General features: G+C 36.4%; 1 protein-coding gene across 1 annotated transcript in view; it reads right to left on the bottom strand.

The window, feature by feature from the left end:
• The window catches only part of LOC125651188 (uncharacterized), an 82,520-nt gene that overhangs the window by 32,284 nt on the left and 33,915 nt on the right, over positions 1–16,321 (bottom strand). Inside the window, exons 10-17 of the mRNA XM_048879770.2 lie at positions 14,162–14,193; positions 10,656–10,756; positions 7,105–7,266; positions 6,044–6,090; positions 4,754–4,867; positions 3,092–3,217; positions 1,981–2,104; positions 1,359–1,370 (exon numbers count right to left, since the gene is read on the bottom strand). Of these exons, the coding sequence (XP_048735727.2) occupies positions 1,359–1,370; positions 1,981–2,104; positions 3,092–3,217; positions 4,754–4,867; positions 6,044–6,090; positions 7,105–7,266; positions 10,656–10,756; positions 14,162–14,193 (718 nt within the window). The remainder of the gene's footprint in view (positions 1–1,358; positions 1,371–1,980; positions 2,105–3,091; positions 3,218–4,753; positions 4,868–6,043; positions 6,091–7,104; positions 7,267–10,655; positions 10,757–14,161; positions 14,194–16,321) is intronic.

Genomic DNA, 16,321 nt, shown 5'->3' with positions numbered 1-16,321 from the left:
GGTGTGGCAGAGTGCGTCTAAAGATTTCCCTTCAAAACAATTAAAATTGTCGATAGTAGCAAAGATGTGGGCTTTGTAGTTACTAGATCCAGTAATGAACGGCGAAGATAATGAACAGTGATCAATCTCATAATTCCTATAAGCAATAGAAAATAGAAAGTTGGGCAAACACGGAACCCTGGATATACCAGTGGTACCCTTAGGTGTCTAGGAGGGGTGACCATCCCCTGTCGACGAGTGACAACCATCGTGAACCATATATCTTGATCAAGTAAACGGAGTTATCCGTAGTCAAAATCAGTAATGTATCCTCTTTGTAAGGGCATTCGAAAAGTTTTGGAATCTAGTATAGGTACGGCAACTCAAATGTATTCGTTCCATTGATAGGGATATTAATTGAGTTTAAAACTGAAACGAATTTTGACCTTTGAAAGGGAATTAATGTAAAAAATCTGAAACACCAAATGCAGAATTAATGATTGATTTTGCTGTTTTCCGCAACAATTTTTCAGTTATCTGGTGGCGCCCAGTTTTTATTGGTGTAAGAGAGAACTCAGATACAATGTACTTGGGAAAAGACCACCGACCTTCCAAAAGTAAACTGGGAAACTTTCTCTCTTACTGGCGCGAGAGGGATTGGAACCCACGCCGACCAGAGGTGAGAGGCCGTGTGATTTTGAGCGCGATGCTCTAACCACTCGGCCACGGAGGCCCTCAAATGCAGAATTAAAGGCAGGTTCTTCTCAAAATACAATTGCAATAGACTAAGCAAAAGAAGACGATGTTGTTACAAGCTTTGTGGAAAGCAATACGTAATCTTCATGTAACCTGTTCGTACTCTATATCTATGCAAGTTTTTCCTCTCCTTTTTTATTTCATTTTTTGTTATTTGATTTTTTTGTTTAAACGTATATACGAGTATTTTAACTATGAGTTTTTGACACTTTAATATTCTATTTACTGTGTGTAATTGTTTACACTTCATTTTGAATGATAGCACAATCGCATTAAATGAAAAAAGGTGAAGATAAGGTACAGCGTTCAATCTAATTATGCAAAATCTAGAGAAGAACATGGAACCTTTTATTTATCTAACTACCGTTATTTGTAACTCAGCCATACACGTTGGTGTATTCATTTAGCTCAACTCGTCTTCAAGCTGAAGAAATATTATATCGTTACGATATATGTCTAATATCTTCAGTTCATTACAGAAAGTCGTATTTTCCTCAAAGTACAAAAATCTTGAAGAAGTACATTTAATAATACTTATAAAATAAGCATCGCTATGCAGTCTATGAAACATTTTGAAACTATGATAAGACAGTAGAATAACATGATATCAAAATTAGACATACCTGGATCCTTCTCTGAAACAGTAATGCAAAATTCACAATTAATATAGAATACAAATTAACGACTAAAACGTAATTCAAATTTCCTTAGGAAGATTGTTACCACTTTTAATGGAATGAAGATATAGATTTCTAACAATCGAAAAGGATGTACTTTGGATTAAGTTGGCATCAAAACACCAAGATTTCCACTGTTTATGACACTACGTCAGAAGCTAGCGATTTAAATGTTTGTGAAATTATTCTATCATCGTACCACAATGGATAAAGTACCGGGTTACTGACCAACAGATCCCGCGTTCAAATGCATCAGAGCCTTTTGTTCATATTTATTGAGATAATTTGAAAATTGTATTTTCAATCCAAAAATGCTTCTATTTTTCGTTTTTTTGACATAAGTATGTATTATATTAAAAGGTGAAGATAAAGAATAATGATCAATCTTATTACTTCTACACGGACCTCTGGGCATATCAGAGGATATTCCAGAGATAGGACCATGTGGCTAGGAGGAGTAAGCATCCCTTGTCTACCGGTCACACCCGTAGTGAAACCTATATCTTGATCACGTAAAGAGAGTAATTACATATAATATTTCTGATAATTAAATGTAGTTTGACGCTACCTTATGTAATGAGACGCATTAACTGTAACATGGTTATCATACTTACTAGTGATACAGACATTCTGTCCCAAAGGATGACAAATTTCTGTATCGCTGCATGGATTTGACGAACAACGATCGATGTCTATATAAAAAAGAATTGATTTATTTGCTTTTTATATTGTAATAGCAGAAACTGAGTACATAACAAACAATAAATAAAATCCACCACGTTTATTAAAGCGATAGTAAAGGTAATTTTGTTCATTTTTTAAAGAACTAAAATGACTACAAATGACTCATGCAAGTCATTTCCCATAAATGATAACAATTATATGCATGTATGTCCAAGTTTCTTATTATCTTCAAATTACGTCATCTGAAACCGGTCACGGTAGCTTAGTGGTAGTGCGTTGACTTCATAACCAGGAGGGCGTGGGTTCAAGCCCCGCTCTTGTCATGGCCGCGTCAAACTGAAGACGTCAATATAGGTAGTGAATGTCCCTTCCCCTAACGCTTGACATTCACAAGTCTTTTGGATGTGACCTTAAATACGGAGCTTTCGTGTCGGCTTTGGCACGTTAGAGAACCCTCACCACTACGTCCCTGAGCGTTACGCATAGGTCTAACTTTGTGGAACTTCACCTACAGCTGATGACGTCTCGATTAGAGTGAAAACTCGTGGGACGTAAAGCAAAGAAATAAAATTCACCTGAATTTTTGCTTCCTGTACAAAAATTCAATGTGCCACAGACATTGTAAGTTGTCCTATTGAAACTTTTGACGAACATGGTCCCATTTAAAAGTAGATAATATCATTCATTTATCGTTTTTAAATATTACAAGGCAATAAGATGATCTGGGGTGAAAAAATTTACAACAATGAGAAATACTGCATCTTTAACCCCTACATATCATTAAAAAGGTAAAGATCAATGCAATGACCATATAATTTACGAAACTTTGAATTTCGACGAAACGTTTTGCCAGTAGTCTGTCTTGGCTTAAATATTAATCATAAGCAGCACATGCTCCCATGCGTTGGGAAACATAAATACAGGTTGTAATGGACTATTGTGACATATATATGGGAATCAATATATTGGTTTTACCTACGGATAGAATTACTTACCAGATTCACAAACTGCACCAGTTTTCCCATTCTGACACGTACAGAAGAAATACGGCGGAGTATTAACGCCATCGTCAAAGCAAGTACCATTAGAAAAACACGGGTTTCGATCGCATGCCTTGATTTCTGAATCAAATAAAAAAAACTAAACTTTAGTTCATGAAAAATATGCATCATTACATTGCAGCAGAAAAACTAAAAAAAAAATACACTAGCGGAAAGAAAAAGAAACTGTGTATACTTAAGAGTTAAAAAAAAACTCATGAAAACTATTCTTTGAGTACTCAATTGTTAAATATCGTGTTCGATTCGCCTTAATGGCCACAGCACGTTTTTCTGGAGTTTCGAGCCTAAGCGACAAATAGTAATTCTTAGCATTCATTGACAGTATTCAATGTATTGTAACCGAAAAAAAATTGGAATAGAATTTTAATTCAGAGCTGACTCGCGTGATTGAAAATGGGTGTTTGGAGTTCATATTAACTCCGTAAATGCTTTATGGAGATGATATCAGCAAACTGGAACCGTTCGGAACCGCCCACGATCAGGACGCGCGTGTGATGTCACGTCGGCAAGATACGTACATTGTATATACGGACGTCACATTTATGTAATTGATTCCAATCGGCTTTTTTGACCGCTAAAACATCCCATGGCATTGACAAATAAGTCCTCGTACTGTAAGGAAAATATTGCAAAAGACCAACGCCCATCCTCGATGTCCTGCTATCCGTTCTGGTCTGCTCTGGCGTCACCGTGTTGTGAGGGTAGCGGGTGTAGCAGATATTTTTGTTTCAATAAGAGAGTGGAAGTTCTATTTACGGACGAGTCAATATTTCATCTCGACAGCAATGACGGTCATGTTCGGGCTTACCGTCCTGTCGGAGAACGTTACTTTGACATCTGCGTTATTCAGCACCGCCAATTCGTTAGAGGGAGCTTTATGGTCTTGAGTGGAATTACACACATAGAATGACTACTTTGGTGAGAGGGGAGGGAAATCTAACCTGTACACGTTATCATGACGAAATTGTATGTCAGCACTTCATTTCATTCATTCACAAATACCAGCATAACGTCATTCTACAGCCTCACACCGCACACGTTGTTTGTTACTGTTTACAGCAGCAAAACGTGAATGTGGTACCCTAGCCTGCGATGTATCCAGGTTTATCACCGATAGAATATGTTTTGAATAAAATGGGACAACGTTTACGTCAAGAGCCAAGCCCCTGCTACGCTTTGCATCGTTTTATTACGAATATAGCAAAACATTCACCAGGCATTTCTGCATAAACTGATCCGTTTAATGCGTCGTACGTGTGAAGAATGCATCAGTACGAATGACAGTCATACACGTTATTAGACTTGTGAAACCTTTTTTCACCCACCTTATTTTTAGTGGCTGTTCGTATCAACCAGAACGGACATAATCCGTGATTTGATGTTTGAATTGAAAGACAATGCATTAAGTTGGATAACGATATACATAATGCAGCATAATAGTTTGTATATGGATCTTTAAATGAAATTATTAAATTAGTTTCCTTTTTCCGTTAGAGCATCTTCTATTAATAAATTTTCCCCACAAAAAATAACAGGAGCAGTGCTTAGATTGTCAAAAAGTTATTGTATGCAATTTAGCGACAAAACTGAGCGCACTTTTCTCACAAAGTATCCCGGTGTATTCATTTGTACAGACACAGTTGAATCCTGAATTGTCATCAAAAGCTGAACAACGACCCAAATGTTGACAAGGTTCCGAAGCACATGGATCTGACAAATAGAAATTAAAAATCATCAGCTGATCAGCATGGATTAAGTATGTCGTATTCTGCACAATTGAATGAAATATTCAATATAGAAACACTAACTGACTTTAAATTTTGTGGATTTATCAGAATAAAGGGAACACTATTATTACCTAGTATACATATTCGGTCAATTATTCTCAATCGATGTGTTTACTTGGTGAGAATGCTTTGTATCAGTTAATACTTCTCGATTTTGGAGTAAATATGGATGATATAGAGTGTAGTGTATTAGGTTTCTGATTAATAAAAATTTCAATTTATTGTTCGTTATCTTCACCTTGCATTAAAGGTAGAAGATAAAAATAGACCAATGTATATTCTATCTCTGGTCATAGTTTCTAAACAACACTCCAGAGATGTGAGAAGGCGACAGAATAGCAATTATGCTTTACTAATTATCTGAAGACTTTTGTAGCAAACTCTTATAACTCTGATAATAACCAATGTAATGAAAAACCTGAATAAACCACCTGATGATCACAATAGCGTTTTCTTATTAGCAAGGCTTAGGATGCTTTTGGTTTCTTCGGGGCTGAAAAAGTCCTAAAGCATAACTTGTACTAGTTGACCTAACATCGTAATTCTGACTTTTGGTAATAATGGCTCAATAAGGATGTACACCGTTGGCAGAGTGACCTAGAACAATCGAACTGTGTATACACTATGGGGGAAGACAAGAGTTCTGACAGTAGAGCAAGTATCAAGGAACATTAACAAACGGACGAAGTATCAAAAGACATTGGTACTTTGTTTTACGTCGCGTCGAGAATGTTTCACTCATGTTGGGACGTCACCGGCTGTAGGTAAAGTACCCCAAGAAACATCAGAAAGGGGATCAAATGTCTAGAGAAAATGACACACATGATCAATTGTCTGAGACACTGCTACAAAGTCAGAATAGGGAATTAGGGATTGTAGGGTCCCATTGTACTTTTGCTGGTTTGTCAGGTAGAATACATCTTATTTTATTTCAAATGTATCCGAAATCCCAGGTATATTCAGTTACGTGCTTATAGTAATCAACGACTCGACCAGGCACAAGTTGCTATATATTTGTCTATCTAGTTGCATTAAAATCGTAAATACAGATGTGAAGTGAAACGTAGCAAAACTCTTCAAGGAATGATACAGAACGTACCTGGTAATTGTACAGTAACAAACAAACATCTCTGTGAGGAAAATTTGCTGCAAATTAAAACAAAGATTCTCTAATGATAATAGTAGTTTATTTCTAAAAATAAATATTTATATTACAAATTGTATGTAAGAAAAAACGTGTATCTATTAAACAACAACAGTCCGCACATTGTGCATATGGGGCTTATTTGCACTATCGATCGAAAAACGTTCCTTCCAATAATTAGCGTTTAAGAAAGAGTGCAAATTTATGCTTGTGCTAAAATATGAAGCTGTATATTTATCCATTACTAAACACGTAGCAAGATAGTTACGCCAAAAGGTTCATCAGCTCCGAGTACGTCGAATGTTAAATACGCTTAAATGGTTTCTTTCAAAGATGAAATTCTTCAAAATCACGCTTCAGTTTTAAACACATGTAAAATTCTATTTAATGGGACTCATGCGTGTATATTGTATTCCAAAATATCAAAAACAACATGCAGAGAGATACATTCCTGGTTTCAGAAAATGTTCTATCAAGCCCCTATCTTTACTCCTCACTAAATTATTAACTTCTGTGAATGTGAAACTTCAAACTACTGCACCACAACATGTACATCTTGTAAATCAAATGTGGATTTTCAAACATTCAAAAAAATGTTTTGTAATTTGAAATCACAAACTTTTTCTAATAACAACACCCATCATCGGAAACCCACGGTCGGTCGCTCTCTATTCACTTCCCGTGGGACACGGTTGCAACACCATCAAAACTAAATTAAATACATTCACCATGAAATAAAGAAGAGGCTTCATGGTATCATAGACAGCTGCTTCTTCAATAAAACCAAAACAAGGAAACAATCATATCGTGTGATCAGTCATCCAAAAAATAACATCACTCTGATTCTACACACAAGTACTCTGAATTTGATATTTAAAAATATGCTTGAGATCGTTATTGATATTTATAATTCCATAGTAAGTTTTGATTAAGTGAAGATTTCGACAAAACTGTTCTATGATTTTGGTTTGAGTGTAAAATGCTCAGTTTTTCTGTTGAGTATCAATGTACATTACCTGTCAGTCGCATTCAAACAGATTCGTCGAGGACCAACTTGACTTGCAAAGAATTCCACTTGTGCAACTTTGCATTCTATGGTTCCATTAATGCGCTCCTGACTGTACTGAATTGTGACGTTTTCCTTACTGTTTGGGGTGCTGACGATGCTCCTGATTCCTCTAGAGAGATAAATGGCATTTATCAACATCTGTCTTCGATAAATGCTTTTAATTACTGGGCAGGCGTGGTAACTTTTGTAGCTTTGCCTAACTTAAGCGTTTTTGAGACCATGAATGCTAAGCGTATTGTATGACAGATTCAAGCCTAGTACAGTGTATGAACCTGGTTTCTTATCATAACGTTAACCACTTGTACGAAAAGACCATCCGAGAATTTCACCCACACACATTTCCCGATTTTCCTTGGAACATATTTCGGCTACGTTTCTTTTATGAAAGGTGAAGATATCGAACAGGGATCAATCTCATAACTCCTATTAGCAATACGAGAGAGAGAGAGAGAGAGAGAGAGAGAGAGAGAGAGAGAGAGAGAGAGAGAGAGAGAGAGAGAGAGAGAGCGTTGGGCAAACACAGATCCCTGGACACACCAGAGGTGGGATCAGGTGCCTAGGATGAATAAGCATCCCCTGTCGATCGATCACACCTGCGTCAGTCCTATATCTTGATCAGGTAAATGGAGTTATCCGTAGTCAAAATCAGTGTGTCAAGAACGGTCTAACAATCGGTATGAAACACGTCAGACTGCATTTGACCCAATAATAGGTTATATTAGAAAACTAGATCGTTATAACGACCATAGAATTTTTATGTTTTCGGAGACTTGTGCTTGTGACATGACTGATCCAGACTGAGGGTGAAGTTGATATGGCACAAGGCGGCAGACGTTGTTGATTCCTAGCTTGTGTCAACATCGCATGAGTATTTGACTATTTGTGACATTGTATACTGCTAAAGATTACTGTGTGTGATTTCTGTCCTTAACGGGCATTAGTATTATTGTGAATATTTACCGTGAAATGCGAACCAATGACAGCCGTTTCTCAATGCTGCCTCTCTGACTTTGTTGCGTACTTTCCCTCTGCTTGAGTTGGGTGCCAGGACAGGATAGATCGGTTATTGTGTGCTATTAGTTGAATTACAGCTCATGAAATGCCAGTGGGATTTGGGTAATTTGATTTTTAAGAGTCACAATCTGGGACGAGGGTGGTGGAACTCGGGGATTACCACTTCGCTTTTGTCTAGCTCTAAACTCTGGGTATTTCACCCTCAGTACTGGGAGATGTGGGGATCACATTTGCTTGCCTTAGGTGCCGGCTTGACACTTGAGGTTCCAGGGGGAGGTTTTGTGGCTTAATCATGTCTATGGCACCAGGAAAGGCAGGATAGAGTGAGGACCTGAGCCAGTACTTGATTTCCTCTTCATATAAGGTATTATCTCTTGTTACGGTAACAAGAGGTCTCGCTCATAACGGTTACCCGTGTGTGCGCCTTCTGCCAATTGAAGGCCGATGACCCTTCAGGCAGTTGGTGAATCTTTGTGTTCTGCCGGGGTAATTTACACATTGTATAAATAGATTGTGACAAATACTCGCCACAAATTGTAACTACTCTCGTTTATTCACAGAAGGTTTACAATTTATGATTTGTTGTATTAGTTGCAGCTGGAATTAATGTTTCATTAGAAGGACAAGGGATTCATATTGCACAGAAAAAGTGGTGGGAATATTTATTTAGCAGTTTTTAACATTTGATGTTTGAAATACATGATAAAAGTATTTTAGACTTTTATGCGTTTATCATAATCGTTTGGTTTTAAACTTTGCTGCATTTAATTCGGTTACTAATAAAATACCATCCATATACTGATAACAAACGATGTTTTGTTTTCTTAACGGTCTTCATTACAATACAAACTACTATAGTCACCACATTTTAATTCCTACAGTGAAACCTTGATAAACTTAACTGATGTTTTGATAACTTCTTTTAGGACGGCAAATGTTTAAATAAAAACATAAACTGGAATATTTGGCTTCATGTGTTAAAAGCTTTAATGAAAATAGGTGAAGATGATGAACAGTGATCAAACTCAATGCTATATACAATGCAAAATCGAAAATAGGGCAAATACAGATCCTTAGACACACCAGAGGTGGGATCAGGTGCCTAGACGGAGTAAGCATCTTCTTTAAATTGTCAGACATATCATGTGCCCTCTATCCCGTTCAGGCAAACGTAGAAATCCACAGTCGAAATCAGCATGCACAGAACGACTATATAATCGGTATGAAACACTACAGACACATCTCACTTAATGACATGCAGTATGCGCAATTATTTTCATTATAACGGCTATAGGTTTTAGAGAATGCAGATTACACAATATGCCAATCTCCAGTAACACCAAGCTATATGGAATCAGTTTGTCTCGATCCAAAAATCACGCATAGATTACCCCCTTGTGCATCGAACCAACCGGGTGAATCAAATACCATTTGCAGGTAAAACCTGAATATCTTCACAAAAACACTGGAAGCTGGGGATGGAAAAGCCGAACTCCATCTGCCACAAAGCCGAGTCATCAGTCTGACATCAACGCTCATGCCCAAGAAAACATTGATACAAAACACAGATTTGGAGGACTACTTGGTGTCCACCTTGAAAGACACTTAACCGACACATGAACAAATGGAAACATTATCAACAGGTACAACATCGTCGGTGCATTCAAATGACGCGCCAAAGCCACATGAAAAGACACCATCCCAAGCAGAGGTATGGAATATACACTGTCCCACGTGAACACAAAACAGATCAGATAACAAAGGATCACAATTTGGAACTACCGCCAGATAGTAAATCGAGAAAGACTATGCAGACATTATCAACAAGGAATCCCACCATCTTTTCAATATCAACTTCAGAGTATTGATTTTGAGTACGGGTTACTCCATTTAACATATCAAGACACTTGACTCATGAGGAATGTAGCTGGTCAATAGGAGATGCTTACTCCTCCTAGGCATCTGATCTCACCGCTGGTGATTTCACGGGAGCATCTGATCTCACCGCTGGTGATTTCACGGGAGCATTTGATCTCACCGCTGGTGATTTCACGGGAGCATCTGATCTCACCGCTGGTGATTTCACGGGAGCATCTGATCTCACCGCTGGTGATTTCACGGGATTATGTTTGCCCTGCTATTGATTGTATATTTTACAGGATCTAGCAGATTGGTAACTGTTCGCTATCTTTACAGTTTTCATCTATCAATATAGGATTACTAACCAAGAGTTTGATTGATGTGCAATATATATCGATCTGTTTATGAAACTGGATTTTAGCGTTGTGATTCATACAAGAAACCCGCAATCTATGCATGGCTACATAATGCCGTGGCTCAAATAAGGAATATATAATATGTCTCTCATACAGGATTCTGCAATAATTGTTTATCTACCCGGGACCTGATGCCCATACACAGAGAATCTGTGATCTATACATTCTTACAATTTAGAGAATCTGTGATTTATACATAATCACCTACCCGGGATCTGACGTTGTGGTATACACAGGAAATCTGCAATATGTGTCTTTTTTGCAGGTCAGATCTAAACTTTCTGGGAAGGACACAAAGTATGGTTTTCCCTGAAACAATATAATTTTATACATTTTAAATAAAATTTTGAGTTACCATTAATGAAGAATATCAATAAGGTCAATCCATCATTTGCCCAACTATCTATTTTGTATCGCTTGTAGGAGTTATGAGATTGATCACTGTTCGTTATCTTCACCTTGCACCAACAAGGAACCCAACATAGATCGAGGATGAAGACTGAGAAAGGCCTGATGTCAGCATGCTGCAACTTTTAAAATCATTCTTTCTATATCATTAAATTTTTCATTTTTCTTTAAATATCCTAGTATTTCATTAAACATGATGTGTACATGTACATGATCATTGTAGCATACCATACAATATTTTATAATAAACAATAAAGTATCATTTCAGCAAATATGTTTTGCTGAAGTACAATGCAAAATCATGTTACTGATTGCAATTCGTTTACGTTAGATCTGTCATCAACAATATTTTGGTTTTGAAAGAGTTACGTATCTCAAGGGTTACTAGTGGGGGGAAATTGTGATATCAAAGACTTTTGATACTTCTGAACATTTTGCATAAAATGAAGGCAATTACGATTCGTGAAATTGCAAATATTTCTTTATCATAGTAAAAATAACATCCTCTAGCAATGATAGTCTAGTAGGAAGGTGGAATATCAAATGTTCAATGATCAACACAGGAAGGATATCACAAGCTCAATATCTTGGGTATTTCACGCAATGCGTACTATATGTCGTCGGTGCATTGGGATTGCATAGATGGTATATTGATGTCTTTGATGCAGCTCGTCTAGCGTTTTCTGATAATTCCTTCTCATTCCCGAAGTGACCAGTTGGTTTTTACGTATAAAGTGGACGACCAGAGGAGACACGATTTTGCCCCAACAGAGAATCCCTCAATAATCATTACAATGACGAATTAAGGTGGTCTTTTGCAAGCAATTTTCTCTACTTGAAATAAGTACTCACCGCCTTCCTAAAAGCATTGAAAAACACGGAATATCTAAATACGACCACCACAAACAAAAGTATTCGTTCATTAAAAGAACAAACCAATCGCCATTTGTGATACCCTGGGTGTCGCCTGCATAATAATTATCAGTGATGTTAGAGCAAAACGAGGTGGATCTGGGACGTCGTAGAAGGATGTTCACCTCTTTTAGTGTATGCAGCACTGTTCTTGAACTGATCTGGTGAAGTTCAGGGGTGATTTTTGCGGTCAATGTAGATTATTGGACTTTCATATTGATATGAATTATATGTATCTATATAATTTCGCCATACTCAAAATTTTTAGCTACCTCAGGGTTTCTAGCCCTAATGTTCAAAACATCAATTCCACGCATCCTATGCTTTATTAAGCAAATGGATGTTTCTCTGTGAATTTTATTGATTGAATTCGTGTCTTCCCTATCAATTGAAGATAAATATTTCTTCCATGCAAAATTTTCAACTTAATTTTCACGCCGCGTACATTGCATCACTGATAAAAGTATGCAGAGTGCATTATAGCATGACGACTTGAATTTCAGACCACTTGGAAACACTCTAGCGCTTTAATAAATACCCAAACAATGTTCACATAAACTTATTTAAGGAACATATGCATGAAAGGTGAAGATAACGAACAGTGATCAATCTCAAAACTCCTATAAGCAATACAACATAGATTTAGCAATGAAGAATTTTCCTTTCTCATTAGTATACCTATTTTGCTGTTCACATCTGTATAGAAAATTAGTTCACTTGATTTTAGAATGTCTGTCCTATAAAAGACTATTGACAATGTTGACACGGTTGACGATAAAATTTTATGTGAAAACTTGAAAGTATTGGAATAAGAAATACCAAATGGTTTAAATCTTATCTATGCAAAGTGAAGATAACGAACAGTGATCAATCTCATAACTCCTATAAGCAATACAAAATAGATAATTGGGCAAACACGGACCCCTGGACACACCAGAGGTGGGATCAGGTGCCTAGGAGAAGTAAGCATCCCCTGTCGACGGTCCTACCCGCCGTGAGCCCTATATCCTATTCAGGTAAACGGAGTTATCCGTAGTCAAAATCTGTGATCCAAGAACGGCCTAATAATCGGTATGAAACACGTCAGACAGCATTTGACCCAATGATAGGTAGTAATGATGAACTAGATCGTTATCACGACTATAGAATTTGCGAAATGCTGACTTCAATGGAGACTGTTGAAACCCCTGTATCATCAACTTTTTTGTCAGTAGCTTGCCTCGAATTTAAAACTGACCATACACAGAACACGTTCTTGCGTTTCGAACCAGTTGAGAGATATAAACGCCATATGCAGGTGATACTGGAATATTGCTACATAAATATGGGAAGTAAACAATTGAGAAGCTGAAATCATCCTGTTTGTGATACAGTTGAGTTGTCAGTTTGCCATCAATGTCTACCTTCAAGAAAATATCTACGCTGTAAGTATGAAACAGAAGTGGACGACTCTGTGGTGTCTTTTACTTCGAGCTCACAGGAATGTATCGAATCGACATATGAATGAAAATTACTATTATTAATAGACAAGACGTCGTCGATATCTCGAAATGTCGAATTGAATTTTTTCAGCACAATTCGTGTTCATGGGAGTTCCAACAGACTTTTGGAAGACCTGATCATCAAAGACCACGGAGATATTGTCAATAAGGAACTCTAGCATATCTTTTATTTCAACTTCAGAGTACTTGTGCATGGAATCAAAGTGGTGTTTAAGAAAGTAATTTTTTGGAGGACTGATCACAAGATAGGAATATTTCCGTTTTCCTTCTTTGTTGAAAAAGCAACTGTCTTTGGTGTCAAAAAGTTTAGTCTTTAATTTATCGTGAGGAATGGTCGTGTAAAGTGTTGAAAAGTCATAGGTTTTGATGTTATTGATTTGGGAAAAGTTTTGCGATTTCAAGTTTGAGAAACGTTCTTTAGAATTTTTTAAAATCACATTTGATTAACACCACTTCTGGCATACATGTATGTATAGTCGCACAGTAAGTTTGAAGTTTGTCCTTCACATATGTTAATATTGTCGTGGAAAGATAGGGGCTTGGCATAGCACTATGTGAATTTAAAACAGAATAATGCTACAATAATCCATAAGTAGTATAGCGTAAAAATTATTTATGCCAAATTTTCCCCTTTTCTCCACGGTTTTGTAAATTGGTAATTCACATTTCATTACGATCTCCATATTATTAGGACCCCCCTTGGAAATAAGGCTTTGATGGGTTATCCAAGTTTCAGGATTTTTATTCGTTTCTTTCATGTAAATGTTATAAAAGGTTTTCCAACCATGCTTTTCATGGTACATACAAATGTGATATTGTAATAGATGTATGTTATGTACTATTACATTATGATTCAAATAATACTAATGATAATAATAATTCATGAACTTACCGTTACTGCTGGTCTTGGTCGAAATATATGCTCTGTAATGCGAATGTGTCTGATTATTACAATTTAGACAAATACAGATCAATGCATTTCTTTATATGAATAGCTATCTAGTTTGTATTTATTATCGGATATAAATGTATGTTGTGATTCCTCTTGCTTTTTGTAAGTATGATCTTTTTATATCAGTTGTTAGGTTCATATTCAAGTCATGGTACTTTTATAAAGAAATTAAATACAATGAAACTGGCAAGATTGATAGCTTTTAAAGAATTGGTATGCCATGTTTTTATGGAAAAAAAATCACATCACAACTTTAAAGCAAGATAATGATGACCTATGATCATAGACGCCATAAATACCACAGATATAACAGCGAGGATTTCAGAGTTTATCAACTTACTGATCATATAACAACTATTGTATTAGCAATGATATGATGACTGAATTAGAATACTCGATTTATAAATTTAGGATACACAAAAGAAAATTGCATTTTGTCATTTTTACAAATGATATAAATGTATTTCAACACGTTTTCGGTTTTTCGAACAATAGATGAATACCCGCGCAAGCGCGGGAAATCATAATAAACGAATAAATGATATTGCATCGAACTGCCTTAGATCCGCCAAAGCTTGCCCACCACTTTACTCTCCTTTTGCTATTTCAAAGTAGCTTATCGAAAACGAATTACACCGTGGGCTAGTAAAAATAATGGGGGACCCCCTAGAAATTTTGCAAACAAGTATTTTTAAAGTACATACTCCCTTAATTATAAATCAGGTTGTTTGACATTTCTACGTGGAGGCGTTTACGAGTTTTGGGCCAAAAACATAGAATTTGTACCAATGATATAAAAACTGTAAACATTCTTCAGATCCGGATGTCATTGACATTTGCAAGCAAGAATTTTGTTAACATATGTAACCCTTTGAGGAAAGATCAAGTTGTTTAACATGAATATGTTTTACGAGTTTAGGGCCAAAACATGATTTTGTTTTCTTTAAAATCTCCGAAAAAAGGAAAACTTCTTCAGATACCTGACATGGACCTTTAAAAACAATTACTTTCTGAAGGTATGTAATTCTTAAAGTATAAATCAGGTTATTTTGAGTTCTGGGTCAAAAACATCAAATTTGTAACAGTTATGCCACCAACATAACATGCTCGTGTAACAATGCTTTACAGTAATGTCACGAAATTAAGTGCTCGTGTAATAATGCTGAACAGTTATGTCACGAAATTACATGCTCGTGTAATAATGCTGAACAGTTATGTCACGAAATTACATGCTCGTGTAATAATGCTGAACAGTTATGTCACGAAATTACGTGCTCGTGTAATAATGCTGAACAGTTATGTCACGAAATTACATGCTCGTGTAATAATGCTGAACAGTTATGTCACGAAATTACGTGCTCGTGTAATAATTTTGAACAGTTATGTCACAAAATTACGTGCTCGTGTAATAATGCTGAACAGTTATGTCACGAAATTACGTGCTCGTGTAATAATGCTGAACAGTAATGTCACGAAATTACGTGCTCGTGTAATAATGCTGAACAATTATGTCACGAAATTACATGCTCGTGTAATAATGCTGAACAGTTATGTCACGAAATTACATGCTCGTGTAATAATGCTGAACAGTTATGTCACGAAATTACATGTTCGTGTAATAATGCTGAACAGTAATGTCACGAAATTACGTGCTCGTGTAATAATGCTGAACAGTTATGTCACGAAATTACATGCTCGTGTAATAATGCTGAACAGTTATGTCACGAAATTACATGTTCGTGTAATAATGCTGAACAGTAATGTCACGAAATTACGTGCTCGTGTAACAAGGAATCTATAGTGTCCATTCATGCTTACTTTGTATTTGTCTTACACACCTTTTGCTATTATGCTGAATTTGTATTTATAATACACACCTTTCACTATGATGCTTACTTTGTATTTATAATACACACCTTTTCCGATTATGCTGACATTGCATTTATCATACACACCTTTTACTATGAGGCTTACTTTGTATCTATCATACATACCTTTTACTATGATGCTTACTGTATTTATCATACACACCTTTTACTGTTATCCTGACTTTGTATTTATAATACATACCTTTTACTATGAGCTTACTTTGTATCTGTC

The sequence above is a fragment of the Ostrea edulis genome, chromosome 5 (genome assembly GCF_947568905.1).
Source record: "Ostrea edulis chromosome 5, xbOstEdul1.1, whole genome shotgun sequence".
Lineage (NCBI taxonomy): Eukaryota > Metazoa > Mollusca > Bivalvia > Ostreida > Ostreidae > Ostrea > Ostrea edulis.
This window is presented reverse-complemented; position numbering and strand designations above follow the sequence as displayed.